The following is a 20,281-nucleotide window of genomic DNA, read 5'->3' on the forward strand; positions in this document are numbered from 1 at the left end:
ATCACCTTCCTCCTGCATCGCTTCAACCACCGCGTTTGATTGAAAGCATGACCGGCAAGCACCGGCTCCCTTCCGCATGTTCGATGCTGACATTGCCGGATCGAGACAGCTGCACCTCCCCAACCTCAATGGCAACCCAACGGCCCTTCTCCTTCAATTGATTAAGGTCCCTTTGCCGAGAAGACAGGGCGACTGTGCAGCTGTGCTACCAGCCACTCGGCCTACACCACGACGTGCCGCCTGCAGCTGCACCCTGCATTCTCTCGCCTCCAAACCTATTGGGCACCAACATTGCCTGGGGAAAGAAGACAATTCATCTTATAGTATATGTCTTGTCACAGTGGAAGCTGCACTCGGCAAGTGCCATGTGTTGCCCATGTACAATGACTTGCAGCAAGGGCCGTTGTCAGGTTGTAGGTGCCGTCGGAGACGTACCGAGATAATGAGCTCCTATTTTCGTCGCGGCTGCGATTCTCCTTCAACTTGCAATCTGAACCGGGCTAGCATCTATTCCTCTACGTGTATGTCCCTCTCGACGATGAATTTTGGGACAAAGATGCAATGCTTCTATCAACAACAGGCAATGCTGTATCAGAGGCCCTCGCTATTGTGGGAGAAAGGCAACAAAGACTGCGAGTTACCCAATTTCTCCATTACCCTGAAGAACCCAAAGACAATGGCTCGTATCACCTCTTCAGGCCTGCTCTGGGGACTTTCGAATGCCTCCCTTACAAGTCATAGACACTGGTGGTTTGCGGTCGTGGTGATGAAATCAGAATACTCAAGGTGAAAAGGGTCCTTGCTGGCCATTCTTAAAGGCGACATGCTCTTGCTGTGTTTTTTTTTGTTTTGTTTTTTTCGTTTCCCTCTTTTGACCATTTTCGACAGCACAGTTCCACTAGTCTTCTTTCTTCCTCGACTACTGACTGCTGCGACAATGTGTATCTTCTTGAGCAGACACTTTTCCTGCCAGGCCAACGGCGCCGTTGACACCCACACTCATCAATACCTCGTCCGCTGCGCGAATCCCCTCTACGAACTCTGCATCAAACCAGATGTTCTCTCCGTGTGTGACGAAAGATACCCCTTCCCCTGCCATAACTGTACCGGGAAATTCGTGGAGCCCGTCACGAAGCCATTGTCACGCAGATGGCAAGGCCCCTTATCAGGAGCGTCGACGGGTGTCAACCCGCGAAGTGCACGGGAAGAGGAGGCCACCATGTCTTACGCACAAGCGTTGTGCGACATCATGATAACATCAACAGTCCCAAGATGGCCTATTATCCCCGCCGATGAGGACCATCTCCAACTTTACCGCACGTCGAAGATGGAAATGGCTTGCCGCTTCAGCAAGGATCACTTCGACGAGGGTGGCCTATGCGATTGCAACAGGACTAACATGGAGCCGGAGCTACACAATATTGCCGTAGCAATGCGACAGACTGTTGCTCGAACCTATCTTTACCCCAGAGAAGGCACCCATCCTACTCCAGTGCTCATTGGAGACAAAATAGTCTACGTCAACGAACAAAAGAAGGAATACGCGTGGGACGATCCGGTGAACGCAGGCCACACTTGTCGCGATATGGCAATGGCGAAGATGGCAGGGCAGCCTGACTTGAGCCAGCTCAATCACCTGAAGCGGCCGACGTCGGTCGGTGAGATCCAGGTCATCCCTTTTTTCATGGACATTTGGGACAACGACAAAGCGCACATAATAATGAGCCAAAGCATGGAACATGATTGGAACATGAAAGAAGGCGGCATCGAAGCATGGTACGAAAAGTTTCTCGGCCACTACGGGAACGAATATGACTCTGTCAAGGAGATCGAGTTGAATTTCCGTATGCGTCTTATCAACACAGCAAAGAACTTGGTAATCAACGACTGTGGCCTCACGTTCCTGCGCATGTTTCAAGTCATGCGCATATTCAAGAACATCTTATTCTTCGAAATGGAGGACTGGGGCAAAGATCCTCAGCTCACGCCGGCCTGCGCGAACAAGCTTGCTGAACTCTGCAGGCAAGGCGCACGCCCGATGCCCGAAAGGAAACTACTTTTCGGCGAACCTGTGGGGTTTGGCGGTGATGCCTGGTTCGACCAGCTGCGGATGCTAGGGATGCATCATTATTTCCACCGAAACCGCTCGCTCCATCGGGAAGACGAGTTTGCGAGCGCGGCGGCGATACAAAATACTGTGATACCTTTGTCAGAGGAGGAAATCGCTGCGCTTTCAGATGAGGACAGGGAGTGTGCTATCTGTGAAGAGGAGATGGGATGGCCTTTGGAAGGCCATGCGGCGATGCGAATCAAATGCCCTTCTAGGCACCGGGTTGGCATGAACTGTTGGATGAAAACTTGTCGACTGAAACGGCTTTCAGAGAGAGGCCGAGACATAAATTGCCACTCGTGTGCTGACTTCAAGGTGGGAGAGTGGCATGCGGTCGAACCACGAGATCGGGTTTTCGCCGTAGATGTCAGAGATGGTTATTTTGACAAGAAGGCTCAGCTGGAGTGGGCGATGTACCGCACCGTCTACCGAGATGAAGTCATGGAGCCCCAGGCCATTATCTTTGACTCATATACTTTAGGCTGGGGTGGATATCCTACTCATAAAGATCATCGAGATGTCTCTGATGAGTCGTATTGTACGGCTGTTGAGGCGGCTCACCTTCACGGCGATGCTTGGCGGCAAAGCATGCGTCCATGGAATCCAGCACCGGAAGGAGTATAGGACATGGAGTATATACGGAATTGTGGTATACTAAAGGAATTAGATATCTTATGTGATCAGAATCAGGTTTTGACAACGAATAGAACTTGGGAAATGTGATGCGGCAGTCTAAGAGCCTGCGGGAGTTTAGTTCAGACCAATGGAATGAGATTAGACGGACAGTTAAAACCTGGATAAAACTTCAGACAACCAGAAGTATGCACAAAAACACAATATAACGGGTGAGGGTCACTGCTCTTAAGGCGGTTACAGAACACATCACACGCCATTTTGCGAGACTGAATCTCGAGTTACTCCATCGCTACGTTGAGTCATGCCGCGTACTTTGCGAAGAAAGGCTCAGCCCTCCTCTGCTCCTCCTCAATCACCGCAGCATGCCTCTCGGACCTCGGCCGGATCGTGATCGGAAACTTCTTGGGCGCGATCAGGAACCCGTCCGTGTACGCCGTGCCGACGTCGACGTCCACCTCCCCCTCCCCGGGCGAGAGATCGAACCCCCACGCGATCTTGGCCATGTTCAATATCTATCGGTAGAAGTCAGTCACAACAGTTCTCGGAATTACGACTCAGGGCTTAGTGCCACTCACCAGCGAGTTCCTCGCCAGCCGCTGCCCCGGACACACCCGCCTGCCCGCGCCGAACCCATACAGCACGCGCCGGTGGTCGTCGGCGCTCTCGTCGACGGGGTCGCGCGTCCCGTACTTCTCCCTCACGAAGCGGTCCGGCGCGAACTCGGCCGGGTTCTCGTACTCGTCCTCGTCGTAGTGGATCGCCCACGTGTTGGCGACCAGGACGGTGCCCTTGGGCAGGTGGTAGCCCTGGTACGTGTCGTCCTGCGTGAGCATGTGCGGGACGCCGCCGGCTGCTACGGGGCGCCAGCGGAGGGTCTGGAGGTTCTGCGTTAGGTGAAGCCTTTGGGGGGGAAAAGGGGGAAGGGGAGGGTGTCACCTCGTTCATACACGCCTCGATGAAGGGTAAACGGCCGATGTCTTCTGACGTCGGGGACCGCAGGGGGCCGCAGACCCGATCGACTTCTTCCTGTGCTTTACGGAACTCCTTCGGGTACTTGATCATCGCGAGGAGGAAGGATAGTAACGTCGAAGCCGTGGTATCCGAGCCGGCTTCCATCTGCAAACTATCAGCAACACGCACGACATTAGCTTCCCAGTCGATACACACCAGGTTCCCGGCCAGGTACGCCAAATGCTCGTCATCCAACCCATTCTTCTCCTGATCCCTCAGCATCTCCCCCAAAAAGCAATCCGGGCTCCTCCCCTCCCGGATCCTCTCCCTCGTCCCCGCCACCAGCGAGAGATACAACCCCATCTGCTCCCTCCTCACCCTCGCGGCCCGTCTCTTCCACCCCGCCAGCGCCGCGGGCACCATCTTCAAGAAGGGGAACGCGTCCACCGGCGGCGTGGCCCCCTGCTCCAGCACGGCGGTGAACTCGTCCTGCGCGGCGTACAGCGCGCGCACGTTGGGCGAGTCGAAGCGGGCGCCGCGCACGCCGTACACGGCGGCGAGGACGACGGCGGTGGTGTATCGCCGCACGTGGTCGTAGTAGCCCGCCGGGTCGCGGAGGAGGTCGGAGAGGGTCTGCGTGGCCTCGGCGTCCTGGACGGGGAGGACGGCGTCGACGCGGTTGACGGCGAGGAGGGACTGAACTACGCGGCGCTGGACGCGCCAGGCGGGGCCGTAGGGGAGGAGGAGGAGGTGGATGTCGCCCGGGCAGACGAGGGTGTTTGCGACGTAGGTGCGGGGGCGGGAGGAGTAGATTGAGCCGCGCTTGTCAAAGAGTCTTTTGGGTTTTGGATGTTAGGTATGTTGAAGGGGAGGGGGAGGGAGGTTGCCTTACTCTCGTACGTGTTTGTAGTTGTTTAGGATTACGAAGTTTTGGGAGCCTAGTTTGAGGCCGATGATGGAGCCGAAGGTGGCCCCGAGGTCGTGGAATCTTGGGGTTTCGCTGTTAGTATGGGGATGGAACAGATGCGTTCTGAGGGTACGCACTTTAGGAAGCCCTTTGATTTCGGTATTTGGGTGATGTTTCCCAGGAAGGGGACTGTCCGAGGGCCTGGCGGGAAGTTTCTGGGCCGGCAGCTCGCGAGGAAGAACCTCGAGAGCATGGAGGCGGCGAGCACGACGAGGACGCAGAGACCAACGGTCCCTCGCGAGAGGTCCAGCATGCCGGTTGTGCTCATCTCGACAACACCTCTCACTCGATGCCACGACGGAGAGATGCGAGTGAGAACGCATCGCGGGGGGATGTTTTGAATATCTGCTGGCTTACCGGCGGGTCAGAACACTACGCCGCCCAGAGGTATCAACCTTCTCTTCACGCCATCCGTACGGTTATCTCGGCCTCGGGGCCCCATGCCGTGCTCGTAACCATCGAAGGTTGCTGGTGTGGTGTGGGTGGGTTGGCCGGGGTGGTCTCGGAGGGTCTGCAAGGGACATGGATCGTGCAGCCGAAGGGCCGTCTCCGTCTCACTGCATGGCTATAGATTGCCACTCGCGACCTCGCCGATTGAGCTTAGCCATCGGCGTTCGTGTAACCTGTCATCCTCCGCCCGCTGCTATGTCTCGGCAACTGGGGGGTGGGGGGGACTCTAGTCGGATCGGTCTGGACGGATTGTGAATACGGAAGCCTAGAATGGCCTCATCCTGTACTGCATCTGCCGAGTCGGTCTAACACGCCGACAGGGTTTCGGAACGAGGAACACGATGATGTCAACTCTTTGATCACATCACATTGGATAGCTTCTCTGTGTGTCTAATTCGCGGACGCGGGTCTTCATGGCGTCCTCAGCGCAGCCTTCTCCGCCGCCAACTCCTCCACGTTTCCCACAACCACGTCCATGGGGTCAAACCCGGCCCCCTCCCTCTGCAGTTCCGCCGCCCTGGCCTTGTACCTCCCATCCTCGAGCACCTCCCCCACGGCTCGCCGGAGCTGCTCGACCGACGGATCCCCCGTCCTCAGGTCCACCCCGACCCCGGCCCACGCCGCCCTCGCCGCCGTCTCCGGCTTCTCCTCCGTCGCGGCGGCCACCACCAGCGGCGTCCCGTTCCGAACCGCCCGCTGGAACGCCCCGTACCCGCCCGTCGTGACGAAGACGCCGCAGTGGGGGAGCACCTCGTCGTACGGCACGTAATCCGTCACCCTGCAGTTGGGCGGCACCTCCAGGCCAGGCGGCAGGCTCGCGCCCTTGCGCCCCACGGCGACCACGACGAGGACGTCCTCGCGGCCCGCGAGGGCGGCCATCGTGGGGACGACAAGCTGCGTGAGGTCCATTGCCACGGTGCCCTGGCAGACGAAGACGAGCTTGCGGGCGGCAGCCTTCGCGGCGACGACCTCGGGCCACCAGGCCGGGCGCGGGTGGAAGGGGTCCTTGGGACCGTTGGGGTAGCCGCCGGAGAAGCGGAGGCCCGGGGGCGCGTCGGAACGGGGGTACTCGACGCTGGGTACGCACATTTGCACGAAGCGGTCTGGGAGGTGGTAGAGGGCGTCGAGGAGGAAGGTTTCCGGTTCCCGCGCCGCGCCCAGCTTCGCGAGGGCCTCCGCGTAGGAGGACTGGGCTGCGGCGAAGGTTTCCCTTTGAGCTGCGTTGGCGGCGGCGTGCTGAGCTCGGCCGGCCGGGGAGGCATCCGGGGGCAAGCCGGAACCGAAGGGCGGGTGGTCGATGCTGGAGAGCATCATGGGGTTGAGGCCGATGACTATGTATCCCGTGGGACGGAGGCCCGGGGCGCCGTGGAGGATGGGCATGGCTGCGAAGTTGAGGCTCTCTGTGAGGAGGATGGTGGGCCGTCCCGGGTGCTTTGAGGCGAGCGTTCCCAGGGCGGTTTGGAGGGCGTGGTGCTGCGAGGGGATGGATCTGCAGAATATGTGTACCAGGTCGTGGATGAAGCAATCCGTGCCTTCCAAGTGCTTCTTGCCCTCGGGCCCTGCGGACGGGTGTGTTCAGCGTTTGCTCGGTGGTGAGTTTGGAGGGGGGAAATTCGGTTTGGAGTGATTAGATACATGGAATATCGACACTATTTACACCGCCATATGACAAAACGGAAGCACTTACAGGACGGGTCCAGATCCCACGAAGTCAGGTCATAAAAGTCGCCGTATCCTTCGACCGAGACGAACGACGCGCCGGCGGCCTCTACGCGTGGACGGTAGCCCGAGCCGGTCACGAAGCAGACGTCGTAGCTCCGCGAGACGAGCTGCTCCGCTATCGTCAGCATCGGTATGATGTGGCCCGAGACCGGCGTGCTGCAGATGAGCACCAAGGGCTTGAGGGGCTTCAACGTGGTGCGAGAAGGTGACATGGCGGGCTGTATGTCGACGTGGGGGGGCAGGGGAGCGTATGAATCGGGCGCAAGAAGATGAGCGTCAAGTGTGAGAGGGGGGGAACTGAAGGGTCCATGGGAAAGCCGGCATCATAAGGTATAAATGGACTTCCGATAAGCACTAGCTATATCGAGGTACATACCCGACCCATCTTGCAAACTGTTATTGACGGAAAATGGTCTGCCCCGGATGAAACATGGGCTTGATGAGTTATCCTGTTTCCTCTTCACATCACGATCTATCTCGTCTGGTAGTGGCAAGGCATCTCAAGATCAAGTCTGAAATGGCTCAATTTATAGTAGCCAGACTTTCGCATCAAAATCATTCGTCAAAGATGGCAGAACATACCTCACAACAGTCGCCATTTCACTCGCTTGGCCTGGTTTTCACCGTCCAATCTCATCTTTACCAATCCAAACGAGGGACCAAGAGCTTCCTCCGCTGCCAACCTCATTCGAATCTTACATTACACATTCAAATCATACTATCGAACGTAGCTGACCTGCCAAATGAGTGAAGATACCCGAGCCAACTGATGCTCTCCGTTCAACTGACCACTCCTACTCATAATCCAACTCTACTGAACCCCCTGAAGAATGCCGCGCACAATTCTTGCGGCACATCTAAGCTCCTTAACAAACGCCCGAGTCCGCTCCTGCGAGCCGCCTGTCAAGGAAAAGCGAATTCTGCAGCAATGACGAGTTAGAACATCCCATGCAGCGTGGACTGGGGTTGCTTACCTGTCCTTCTCCGGGACCAAGATTGACCAAAACCCGTCAGTATCCGCCATGAGGTGCACAAAGTCTTGGAACATGATGTCTCCCTCCAAGCCGTTGCTCTGGGCAAAGACGGGCGGGTGAGGCCTGCCGAAGAAGACGTGCTCACCCAAAAAGCGTGGCTTGGGCGTGCTGCTGGCCTCGGCGGGCCAGAGGTAGCTTAGGACCTCGAAGAGGCGCAAGTAACTCCGGCCGTTCAGCATGGTTTGCATGTCGACGTTCATCTTCTTCGTCGCGGCCGACAACAGGGCGGCTAGTCTCCCCGCCTGCTCGGACTCCTCTTGGTGCCGGTACGCCTGCGCGGCCGCATCGCAGAAGGCAACGACGGCCGGGACCGCTCTTTGAACAGCATCGGATCGGCCGGTGTGGAAGTGCGCGGCGCTGGTGGGTTCCCAGGACGGCACGTTGTGTCCGAAGAACAGGCGCAGCGCGAGCTGGAACGTGATGTCCACGACGCCCTTGGCCGACACCCTGGACCGCACGAGGAAGTCGGTCCCGAACTCGGTGAGCTCCTCTCGGACGTAGGTTGCGACTGAGGTGTTGTCGACGTATTGTTTTCTCACGAGCCCGATCCGGTTCTCGACCTCGGGCGTCGTCTCGAGGACAAACTCGTGCAGCGCAATGTGGGACGAGGAGTTTCCGTTCAGTCTGGCTGGGCTCTCGGGCAATGGCTTGTCCATGGCAGCCGAGAGCCATTCCAGAAGACGGGCGGGGGTCGTGCCGTCGATGATGCCGTGCTCGGTGATCTGGCCGGAGCGGCCGTTGGATGTCACGTAGAACTGCAGCACCTTGTCGAACCAGCGGTTGGATCCGTCACCGATGTAGCCTTGTCGAGCAATCTCCTCGCCAGTCTCTGGGGAGCCATCATCCAGGCATAGAACGCACATTGCAGAGTCGATGGTGTGGAAGTACTCTGCGTTGGCAGCGCTCGCCGTCGCCAGCTTTTCTCGCATCTGAAAGGACTGTTAGTATTCAGTACAAGAAGTGCATGAATGACACTTACAACAGCCCACGAGTCTCTATCATCTGTGGTCAGGATGCTAGTCCAGAGGTGGTCCGGACCAACCTTTGAGACGATTTCTTCAAAGGTCGCCACCAGATCAGAGAACGACAAGTCTTGTCCGTCCCGGTCCTGGAGCATGACCTTGAACAAGTGGCCTCTTCTCAGGACGGCGATGTGATCGAGGGCGTCTTTCTCGTCCGAGTCGAAGCTCTTCATCGCGTCGCACCTGAGCTGTGGTATACGAATCGAGTTGAACAGCCAGCCCCATCTCCACGTGCACTCTGGTCTGCCCGCGACCTCGAGGGGCTTGACTTTTCCGGCCTTGACGGCCCGCTTGAATGACAAAGAAGACGCGATGATGGTGGCGGCACGCTCGGCCTGCGACTGAGGAGTCTTCGCGTCGCGGTGTCCGCCCATAGTGCTGGCATACGGGGCGATTGGGGACCTCCTGCACAGCCAGCGAGCGTCCGTGACGATCTCGTTCAACCAGCCATTGCTCTTGTCATGGCCATGCTCCTTGACCAAGCCGTCAAGAATCTGTCGAGCAGGGCCGTCGGGGGCTCGGAGGGCTTCGATGTCTTGATGGACCTCGAGAAGTTGGTCAGGGTCGTAGAGATGCTCGTTCGCCTCGAGCCAGAAATCGAGAGCGTCGTCCAACTCGGGAATTGGCTGGACAGGCAGCTCTGCGCTCAACTTGCAACAGTCGTATCCATGCTGACTGGCATGTTCACCTGAGGCTTCGAGGCTCGTGTCATCTTGACCGCCGTGATGATTGGCGTCACCATTGCCGGCGGCCGTCTTGCCATTGACCCTGCACTTTAACTCCATTCTCGATACGATGAGGTTGGCGAGCGCCATGATGCTTCGCGCGCCACTCAACTCGGACGTCTGCAACGGCGACTGGAAGGTGTGTCGAACCCAGTTCTTGAGTTCGATGGAAACCAAAGAATCCAAACCGAGCGTCGCGACGGGTTGGTCGTCCGGGACCTCGCCGCCCAAGAACGCGGCAAACTTGTCGAGCAGCGCCTGTTTGACGATCTCCTCGGCCTCCGCAACGGTCTCGACCTCTTGGACCGCCTGGGTCGCGCTGGGCTTCGCGTTGTCGACTTTGGTGTTGTTGGCCGTGCCGCCGCGCCTTCTCTTGCTGGGAACGTGATCAAAGAGGTGGTCGTTGAGGACCTCCGGTCCCATGCCGTCTTCCATCGAGTCGCGGTCGAAGGGCATGATGCACTGCGAAGCGCCATCGATCCGAGACTGGTCACCCATGGCGTACTCGAGCGTGGCGAAGAACTCGTCGAGCGTGACCGAGCCGCCGTACCGGATGAAGTCGCTGCTCGCGCGGGCGATCTGATCTGAGCCTTCGACGGCGCCGACGTTGATGGTCATGTAGTGGGTGGTTCCCGAAGCTCCCACACTCGAGGCGTGGGCTTGCGCGAAGGCGTCTTGGAAAGCACAGCCTGCCGCGTAGTTGCTCTGGGTGGTCAGGCCGATCTTGCTCGTGACGGAGGAGAGCATGATGAAGAAGTCGGTCGTCTCAGGGGAGCAGAACGCCTTGTCCATGTTGAGAGTGCCTTGGACCTTGGGGTCCACGGCTGTCCTCCAGTCTTCAAGTTTCATGTACTCGAGGGGGTGATCGCAAAGAACTAGTGCCCCCTGGATGACGCCCTTGACCGGTGGTAGCTTGCGAAGCTCTTCCCTGGCTGCAAGCGTGCTTCTCTCGTCTGTGATGTCGCACTTGACGATGTGAAGTCTACCACCCAGCCTGACGATGGTCTCTTCGAATGGCGCCCGTTGCTGAGCGTCGACGTCTCGTCGTGTCAGTGCAACAATGTGTCCTGCCCCCTTCTCGGCCAGGAACTTGCTCATCTTCTTTCCAAGATCGCCGAAACCACCGCCGATGACATACGTCCCCTCTTGATGCAACCGAAGCGGCTTTGGCTTCGGCTTGGTTGCTTGGACAATGGTGTTCTCATCGGCCACCAGCACCAGTTTTCCGATGTGCTTCCTCGTCGCGATGAGACGGAAACATTCCTCGATGCGACTCATGTCGTACGTGGTGACCGGGTACACGGGCTTCAACAGACCGTTTTCGATCATGTCGAAGATCTCCTTGAGCCCTCGCGTCATGTACTCCGGACGGAGCCGGTACATGTGCGAGGTGTCCACGGCCGCAAAGGTCGCCTGCTTCTCGAAGTTGGCCATGTTCAGCTGGCTCCGGGCGTATATATCCGCTTTGCCGATCTCGAGAAACGTGCCGAACGGGGCAACGCAGTCCCAGCTGTCCATCAGGAGCTGGCCGGAGAGCGAGTTCAGGACGACGTCAACGCCTGCGCCCTGCGTCGCTTCCATGATGTGTTTCTTGAAATGGCTAGAATGCGAAGAGAATATCTGGTGTTCCGGCACACCGTATCGATCCTGGATCAGCTTCTTCTTGGCGATGCTGCCCACGGTGGCGAAGATGTTGGCCCCGACCAGCTGCGCGAGCTGGATGGCAGCTTGGCCGACACCTCCCGAGGCCGCGTGGATGAGCACACTCTGGCCTTTTTCGAGCCGGGCACAGTGCGTGAGAGAGTACCAGGCCGTGTAGTAGATGATGGGAACGGACGAGGCGTCGACGAAGCTGACGGAGTCGGGTATCGCGACAACTCCGTTGCTGTTGACGCGGACCCGGTTGCCAAAGGCCGCCACCATCAGACCGACGACTCTATCGCCAGGCTTCCACAACGACTGGACATCTGAACCGACTGCGGTAACGACACCGGCAACCTCGCCGGTCATTGCAGTGCCGGGGGCCATCTGGCCCAACGCGATGAAAACGTCTTTGAAGTTGAGGCCGTATGCGCGAGCTTGGACCTCGATCTGATCGGGACCCAGGGGCTCGCTCATCTTGTCGTTGTCCACAAAGCGGATGGTGTTGAGCAAACCGGGCACCCGAACGTCAAACATCAGAGGCCGGCTGTCGTCGAAGTACTTCCAATCCACGAGTGTTCTGGAGCCTTCCTCATCGTGACTTTCATCGTTGGAGCTCTCGACGAAGTCTGCGAAGCGGATGTCGGGTACAATCCTGGGAATAACGAGGTTGTCATCGCGGATGGCGTATTCTGTTTCTACCGCTCCTCCCGAATTTGACCAGAACGACGACATGGCGAGGTCTGTTAGGGCTTTAACGACGTGATGTACGTCTTCGCTGGAGGGTTGAATCTGTTGCTGCACATCGACCGTGATGAGTTGGATGCCGGGGTTCTCGCGCCTGAAAACCCTAGCCAGCCCATTGACGATGTTCTTCCGGGATTCGCTCTCAACCGAGGCTTCAGTATCTTGGAAGCCGACCCACAAGATGTTCTTGGTCTGAAGCACAACTTGCTTAGTCCACTCGAAGGTTTCGTCCTTGGGATCTAGGAGGACAGGATGAGAGGCGGGGTCGAGAACTATCAACAATCGGTCTGAGTCTGCGCCAATCTTGTCGGCCACGGGGGCGCCAGTCTTGCTCGAGACTTCCTGATTGCACTCAACGCCTTGCTGAAGCAAGGACTTGCAAAGGAGATCCTGGAAAGCAACTTGAGTTGGGTCTGAATGCCTGAGCACCACACTAGCTCTCAAGCTGGTGTCCGTAGAATCAACAGCTTTGCTGACGATAAAAGTGCTGATATCCCTAGAACGGCCAAGATGAGCTGGAATGGCCAGGTCGGTGCCGCTGAAGCCATGTCGCTTCAAGAGACTGTCCCACTTAGGAGTGGTGAGGACTGGCCCGTCCTTTCGTCCGTCTTGAGACAACCACCAGCCCTCCAGTGTGCCGAAGATACCGTTGTGGGCGGCAGAGAGACGCGTGAGCTCCATGAGGACAAGCCGACCACCCGGCTTCAGCAGCTTGCGCACGTTGGCCATCGTGTCATCCATAGAAGGTGTCGCGTGCAACACAATGGAGGCAACGATGAGATCAAAGCTTTGGGCAGTGAACCCCTGAGAAAGCGGGTCGCTTGAGATATCCAACGTCTTGAAGTCGATTTTGTCTGCCCACTTGCTGAATTTCGCACGCGCCCGCTCGAAGAATCCCGAAGATATGTCGGTGTATGTGTAGTTCGCCAGGAGAAGCTGGCCGTCGCGCTCGCTCTTCTCCATCAGCGGCATCGTAGCGCCGCCGGTACCAGCACCAATCTCCAAAATCTTCATGTTGGGATCCTTGTGAACGAGAGTCTGCATGTACTCACCCATCTGTGCATAGTGGCAGCTGAACGGGGCGTAGTCGGAGTACAGCCGCCCGAGCAGGTTGTCTTCCACGAGAAGCTCGAGAGGTTCTGCCCTACCCATGAGTATGTCGATGTACTGCGGCCCGAGACGGGTCAAGGTGTGGCCCAAGATGTTGGAATCACTGGCCTGTGCTATGGTCTCAGCCTCTTTCTCGGGGGTCATCCCTTCCAGAAGCGGTCTCGCGTCGACTTCGTCCCATCTGCGCATCCAGTCGAGGAGCTGCGTCAGATGAGGACTGCTTGCCTCGGAGACTTGGTCTTGACGTAGACTTTGAACTGCTCTGCGGATGAAGATTGACGCGACTTGATCGTTGAGGTGAAGTTGCTCTTCGGCAGGCTGCGTTCTGATCGTCCCGTACCCGACGTCGAAGAGATCGCGGCTGGAAAGATGGTCCATGAAACCGGTTTGTGTGATATAGTCGACATCGGGCTTCCATTCCACCAGGTAGCTCGTTTTCTGGTGAAAAAGATTGTTGCTCGAATCGGCATTGCCAACGGCTTGTGGGCGGATGTCTTTGCTCGTGACCACAGGTCGGAAAGTCCCATCCTCAAGTTGTTGATACGCGCAGAAGTCGACGACCGCTTCCCGTCGGCTTTCAGGAACCAAGTGTAGGGCCACAAATATCTCAGAGCCGGGCTTGCTGGTCATGTCGAGAGCAATAGACAACTCGCCGAGCGTCACGGGCATTATCGGGGCGACAACGCACTCGCGGCGGAAAACCACGGCTCCGAGTTGGATGATCGCGTCGAAGGCTGTGGGGTGAATAGTGTGCGGCTGCATGTATTCGGCCGGCATCTGTTTCGCGACGTCGTCGATGACGATTTTGGCGAAGCCGTGGTTCTTGGAAACGCGAATGTCTTTGAGTCCTTGAAAGCTGGAACCGTATTCGTTCCCGGATGCCGCAAGCTCACGATATACCTTCGCGGTGTCGATCGGCTCGAGACAGGCGGCCCTGACGTCCTCTAACACGGCCGCCGCCGCCGACTTTGTGAGGTGACCGAGGCCATCGTCGCTGGTTCCGAGAACTTCCTCGACCGCAGGCTGTGCCGCTCCGAGTTCGATGTCCAAGGAAGCCATACCAGTACAATTCTCGGTCCATAGGTCGTTTTCAGCGTCGTAGGACAGGATGCGGAAAGACTCCCACGTACTAGCCATGTGCTGACGCTGCGGGCTGATGACAAGCTGCATCTCAACTTCGCGACTCTTGTTCTCGCCCTCTTGGTGAACCACGACCGGCTTTGCGAAGGAGACATCGCGAAAATTGACGCTTTTGACGTTTCCTGGGGTCTTCCGCAAATACGCTAGTTGTTTCATGGCCTCGATGACCATTATCAAGTAGCCCACGCCGGGAAAAATGATGAAGCCTTCTACAACGTGGTCCTTCAGCCATGGAAGGGATTCGATGCTGACGTGGTGTCTCCATCGAGGTTCGTTGGCGGAGCTGTGGATGTCGTACAGTCCGAGAAGATCATGGCGAGGGAACGGGCGCAGGCGGTTTTCCTTGCTAAGCCTCGACTCGTGCCAGTATGTAGAGCTGTGATCCCACAGATATGCTGGAAGGTTGTCGACAACTCGTTGGCGAGGCTTTGAGGTAAGCTCTTTGTCCATGTTTGTCACCGCATCTAACTTGGTCGAGTGTCCGGCCTCAAAAGCCCTACCAGCCAAGGCCAGGATAGTCTTCGTAGCACTCTCGTTGCGGACCAGGCAAGGGAGGTAGGTGTACTTGAAAGCTGCTCCCGAAGAGGTCTTGAAACCGCCCAGAGACTGTCTCAGCGGCCCGGAGAGTGCGGAGTGCGGTCCGATCTCAATGAGGATGTTGCTGGCTGTAGAATCAGCGGTCGAGAGGTGTTCTGCGACCGACTGTGACGCCGCGCTGAACTTGACTTGAGACACCAGGTTGGAAACCCAATAAGAAGGTTCAAAGCCGGAGAGTTTCCGGTTACCGGTGACAGAAGAGTAGAAAGCAATCTTCTCGTTGGGGGTATTCCCAGACATACCGGCCAAGGACGACAGATAGGAATCGGCCACCGTCTCCATGTGATGAGAGTGGTAGGCTGAATCCACTTTGAGACGTCTGTTGAAGACAGATGAAGCATCCAGGTTGGCTTGGAGCTCTTCAATCGCCTCCACGTCTCCGGAAATTGTGGTGCTCTCGGGGCTGTTCACACATGCCACCACGATCTTGCTGCTGCCCCGGCTGAGCGAGTTGATTCTCTTCTGCACGGCGTCTTCCCCTTCCCCCACAGCCAGCATCGTACCAGCTGTTGCGTTGAGGCTTCTGGCTTCAGCGGACCAGATGCCGCGATTGTAGGCAACCGAGATAGCGTCCTCCTTCGAAAGGGCACCCGCAGCATAAGCGGCGGCGATCTCCCCAGAGCTGTGACCACAGACGGCCTGGGGATGAATGCCGAAACTACCGAGTAGATCGACAAGTGCAATCTGGATCGCCGTTGTAGATGGCTGCGAAAATCTGCTATCACCGAGGCGTGTTGTCTTCATGTCGCGCGACAGCTCGTTGAAAAGGCTCCAATCGCAACCAAGATCATTCAAGATTCGGTCGCAGGCGGCCAGCGAGTCTTGGAACACCTTTGACCCCGACAAAAGCTCACGGCCCATGGCGAACCACTGGGCTCCTTGACCGGTGAAAACAAAGGCGACCCCGACATCTTGTGCAGACTTGACCAGGGGTACTCTCGGATCTCCCATGGCCATTTCAAGCTCTTCGGAGTTGGACACGATGGCACTGCAGCGCCAGGGAAGCTTTGAACGGCGGACGTTCAAGGTGTAAACCAGGTCGTCAAAGGATGTCGAACGTCCCAGGTCTGATCCCAGCCATCGCCGCAAGTTGACGATTACACCCTTGAGTGACGACTCTGAGTTTGCGGAAAGAACAACAAGTCTCTGGGGTGTTTTGTGCGGTTTTTCCACTCCGTTGACGCCGTTGGAGAATCCATTGGATATAGGGGTAGGGTCATAGGCCTGAATAATTACGTGGGCATTGCTCCCGCCGTACCCAAAACTATTGAGAGAGGCGCGCCTGGGTCCAGTGTGATCTTTGGGTGCAAGAGGTTCGAGCTTCAGCGGTATCTGACGACAATTGTTAGCAAAGTCCAAATTCAACATCAGAAACTTGTTTGCCAATCGTTCCATGCCTACGCGTCTGACTTTGGCCGGAACTTCGAGGCTTGACAATTCTTTACTTACTCTGATGCCCCTTTCCGCGAGATGAAGCGAAGGCTTTGGGTTGATTAAGTTCAGCTGCGGAGGAATCTGGTTCTTTTTCAACACCATTATAGCCTTCAGCATGCCGGCTATGCCGCTGGACGACTCCAGGTGGCCTATGTTTGCTTTGATACTGCCCTAATAATGATAATTAGCAAAGGTTGACAGAAAACGAGCCTGCGACAGCGGAAGTGGAGGGTTTCACGAGACTTACAATGGGCAAGTCAGACTTGCGGCCTGCCTCACGACCAAAGACCTTGGATATGGACGAGACTTCGGCATTGTCACCTGTATAAGTTGTCAGTCAGTAATACTCCTCATGTTGAGAGATAACTGCAACTTACCAGCCGCAGTCCCGGTTCCGTGGGCCTCCACATACAGAGTCTCTCGAGGATCCAGACCAGCATTCGCGTAGACCCTGCGGGCTAGAGACTCTTGTGCGTCCGAGTTAGGCAAGAAGATTCCACCTGTCTTGCCATCATGATTAGAGCCTGATTCCATGACAATCGCATGAATGGCGTCTCCGTCGGCGATAGCCTGCTCAAGCCGCTTCAAGACGAGAACGCCAAGTCCCTCGCCTCGCGCATAGCCGGCGCCACGATCGTCAAACGTGTAGCATCTCCCATCTTTATTGGTGAGGTTACTTAACGAGCCAGTCAGTGAAAAGTAATGGAAGCGTTTGGGACTTGAAACACCTACAACATGGTCATGGACTGGTCGGGGGTCAAAAGCAGTTGGCTGGCCCCTGCAAGGGCGATCGAAGCTTCGTTTGCCTTCAAAGTACGACACGCTTGGTGCACTGCCACAAGGCCGCCGGACTGGAAACGTTAACACGTATGATCCTAAAAACTACAGCGCCGCATTACTTACACATCCTGTATCTAAGGTGTTGGAGGTGCCTTTGAGATCCAACAAGTACGAGATCCTGTTGGCTAGAATGGCGTCACCTGACCCTGTGCTATGTTGTTTGTGCATTTGAGACGCGTCTCGATATCCCATTCTGTCATAGTCTCGAGCAAACATGGCCATGTGAACCGAAGTGTCTGAACCACGAAGGTCTTCGATCGGGATGCCGGCATTCTCGATTGCCTCGTACGTGACCTCCAGCAGAAGCCTTTGCTGAGGATCAATTCCCGGAGCCTCTGCCCCAGGAACACCGAAAAATCGGGCGTCAAAAGCCGAGATGTCCTGATCCAGGAAATATCCATGGCTGAAGTTGATGGCCTCCTTGGCGTTTGTGTCCTTGTGGTAGAAAGACTTCCAGTCCCACCGATCCTTTGGAATTTCTTTTCGTCCATCTCTGCCTTCGGCTAGCATAGACCATAGGCTTTCTGGATTGTCAGCCCCTCCAGGGAGACGGCAGGCCATTCCAATGATGGCGATTTGGCTATTGGCACCCATTTTCACTTGCTGAACGGCGAAATCTGATGTGACGGGACGTGTAAGAGGTGAATGACAGAGAAAAGCTTGTATCAGAGTTTGGTTTCGCTAATAAGATGTAAAAGTCCCCAAGTCAATGGCGAAAGGTGATGCAAGCCGGCATCACTGACTGCTTTGAAACAGGTAGTCTCGTATGTGACGACCGACGCCTTTGATAGGTGGGCTGCTGTAGGACCAGTTCACCACTCAGGATTCACGATAGCTGCGAAGCAGTCCAGAATAGACCCCCGGCTAAGTCATGCATTAGGAGCGGGCCGTTGCCGACTCCATTGCAGGGCTGAGTCCGCAAGCTCATTAGTGGAGCAAAAAGTACGACGCTGACAGGTTACTTCGGTTTCTGCAGCTTAGCTCGTTTTTTATCTTGCTATCCAGACACCTCCTCCCTCTGGATCGGATATAGAGCCGTCCGATGACATCCGCAGCGCCACGATGGAAGACAAGGATGTTCGGGACGGGGAAGACAGCGTTGCAGGGCTGGACAGCTCGCCATTGCAGCTTACTGGTAGCATTACGGATAGAGGTGGCGGATATCCGACCTTATCCACGGTGGGGCCTCTCCAACCTGGTTACTGTTGTCAGTTCGTCTAGGCTCCAGCCTTCCATCGAAGAAACATCTTGGCGAACTGCGCGATGTTATGTGGGGTTTCCAAGTCAGTCAGTCCGAGTGGACGAACACAATCGACGAGTTGCTGGCTCTTTTGTGGGTCATTTCACTGCTTAGTCCAAAGGCATCTCGTAGATTCCGAGGAAAGTCGAACGAGACACGCATACGAATACAAAAAAGGGGAAGAACCCGATGAAAGGTACTCCAGTTTGAAGATTCCTCATGCTCACATCGGATTGGGATCTCATCCAGACGGAGAAGGCCAAGACTATTCCCCACTACGAAATATTGCCTCCGCTAAGCTCACTCCCATTTCTTTCTGAAGAATTGATTGATACTCGCTTGTATCGGCGACAACCCGTCGGGAAAGCAGCTGGTTGATTACGTTGACATCCTCCGAAACACCCACCCTCCAAATTCTTCTACAATGGAACGAGTTGACATTCATTGCCATGCCGTACCTGCGGGGTATCGTCAATATGCGCTCGATAACGGTCATGAGAAGCCCGACGGGATGCCAGCCCTCCCTGTAAGTGTATCCCGTCTTACCTGCTGCTTGACTTCCTAATCGTCTCAGGACTGGACTCCGGAGGAGCACATTGCGTTGATGAAAAGTTTGAACATCAGCAAGTCGATCCTCAGTATAACGTCTCCGGGGACACACCTTACTCCGAACCAGGACCGACATGCTGCAGGGATGACTCGTCAGACCAATGAGGAGCTTGCTGCCATTTGCAAACAGCATCCCTCCCACTTTGGGTTCTTCGCGTCTTTGCCACTGCCTTCCGTCCAGGAGTCCGTTGCAGAGATCGACTACGCGCTAGATGTCCTAGGTGCAGTAGGATTCGCGGTCATGTCTAACGCAAGTGGGGTTTATCTCGGAGACAGGGCCCTTGATCCCATTTTTGAGCGGCTCCATCAGCGGAAAGCCATCCTCTTCATCCATCCGACTACATGCAACTTGCTAAGCGCCGGTGGCCAGGTGCAGCCGATGAAGCCGCTCGAAGAATACCCTCGCCCAATGATGGAATTCATGTTTGATGAGACGCGCGCCATAGCCAACTTGCTCCTCTCAAGCACGGTATCCAAGTACCCCGGCATCACCTTCATCATGTCTCATGGGGGCTGCGTGCTGCCCTCCATTGTGGATCGCATCGGCGCCTTCGCAACTTTCAACGGAGGCGAAAACAGAAGTGAGGAATTCAGGGGCCTACTTCGAGAAAGGTTCTTCTTCGACATGGCCGGCTTCCCCTTCCCGGACCAAGTCCATGGGCTGCTCCGGACTCTGGGGCAAGGTGGAGAACGGAGACTTGTCTACGGAAGTGACTATCCATTTACCCCTGGAAAAGTCGTCCTAGACTTGGGCGCCAAGATGGACCAAGGATGCAAGGAGCTATTTGACGAGGACCAGAGACAGGCTGTGTATTCGGGCAATGCAGAAAGAATGCTCGGACAACTCTGATGGCGTGCTAGTTACGGCGTGTCAATAGTGTATTTCGGCGACTTCTGCACCGGAACCTCCGAGGGCCACCTTCTCCTTCAAGTTAGAAAACACGTATTGTTGATCGTTGTAACTCCGACGTGACCGTCAGCTCCGTGAAGTTGCGGTCCGCTCACTGCAGCAGACTCCGGCCCGCGTTAAAGTGTTGAGTTGCAGTGACCCCACGTCAAGCATGCAGGGTCAGGTAGGACCCATGTCTTCAGCAGTATGGCAAGAGACCACAGTAGTGCTGACCTCGGTGTGGTGGGGTTTGGCATCGTCACTCCATGAACCAATCGACCGCAATCGGTCGCGATAGCTTAAGCATGACCTCGACTTTTGGGGGACTTTGCCAACCCCAGAAAGCGAATATCCTGGAATTCATGCTTTTACGCCAATCCTCAATTTTATGGACGGACGCAATCGGCCTGATGCCAC

At 56.4% G+C, this 20,281-nt stretch overlaps 4 protein-coding genes across 4 annotated transcripts; 2 read left to right on the forward strand and 2 right to left on the reverse strand.

Annotated features, from left to right (window-relative positions):
• Positions 1-1,219: 1,219 nt before the first annotated feature.
• Positions 1,220-2,768, forward strand: GCG54_00012069 (uncharacterized protein; the record flags this gene model as incomplete). The annotated part of the gene is made up of 2 exons (XM_045411957.1): positions 1,220-2,548; positions 2,592-2,768. The coding sequence occupies 2 exons, from the start codon at positions 1,220-1,222 to the stop codon at positions 2,766-2,768; spliced, it is 1,506 nt and encodes a 501-aa protein (XP_045263741.1).
• Positions 2,769-3,045: 277 nt separating this feature from the next.
• On the reverse strand, positions 3,046-7,048 carry GCG54_00012070 (Cytochrome P450 monooxygenase patH; the record flags this gene model as incomplete). Its single annotated transcript, XM_045411958.1, has 9 exons — positions 3,046-3,258; positions 3,322-3,630; positions 3,683-3,862; positions 3,914-4,532; positions 4,590-4,685; positions 4,742-5,016; positions 5,580-6,587; positions 6,621-6,673; positions 6,802-7,048. The coding sequence occupies 9 exons, from the start codon at positions 7,046-7,048 to the stop codon at positions 3,046-3,048; spliced, it is 3,000 nt and encodes a 999-aa protein (XP_045263742.1).
• A 599-nt stretch (positions 7,049-7,647) lies between these two features.
• Positions 7,648-17,720, reverse strand: GCG54_00012071 (Highly reducing polyketide synthase sdnO; the record flags this gene model as incomplete). The annotated part of the gene is made up of 8 exons (XM_045411959.1): positions 7,648-7,756; positions 7,811-8,799; positions 8,850-16,184; positions 16,302-16,457; positions 16,534-16,607; positions 16,664-16,962; positions 17,019-17,137; positions 17,190-17,720. 8 exons carry the CDS (start codon positions 17,718-17,720, stop codon positions 7,648-7,650), a joined length of 9,612 nt encoding a protein of 3,203 aa, XP_045263743.1.
• Positions 17,721-18,790: 1,070 nt separating this feature from the next.
• Positions 18,791-19,825, forward strand: GCG54_00012072 (uncharacterized protein; the record flags this gene model as incomplete). Its single annotated transcript, XM_045411960.1, has 2 exons — positions 18,791-18,892; positions 18,941-19,825. The coding sequence occupies 2 exons, from the start codon at positions 18,791-18,793 to the stop codon at positions 19,823-19,825; spliced, it is 987 nt and encodes a 328-aa protein (XP_045263744.1).
• Positions 19,826-20,281: the final 456 nt, after the last annotated feature.

This window comes from Colletotrichum gloeosporioides (assembly GCF_011800055.1).
Source record: "Colletotrichum gloeosporioides strain Lc1 chromosome Unknown consensus_49, whole genome shotgun sequence".
NCBI lineage: Eukaryota > Fungi > Ascomycota > Sordariomycetes > Glomerellales > Glomerellaceae > Colletotrichum > Colletotrichum gloeosporioides.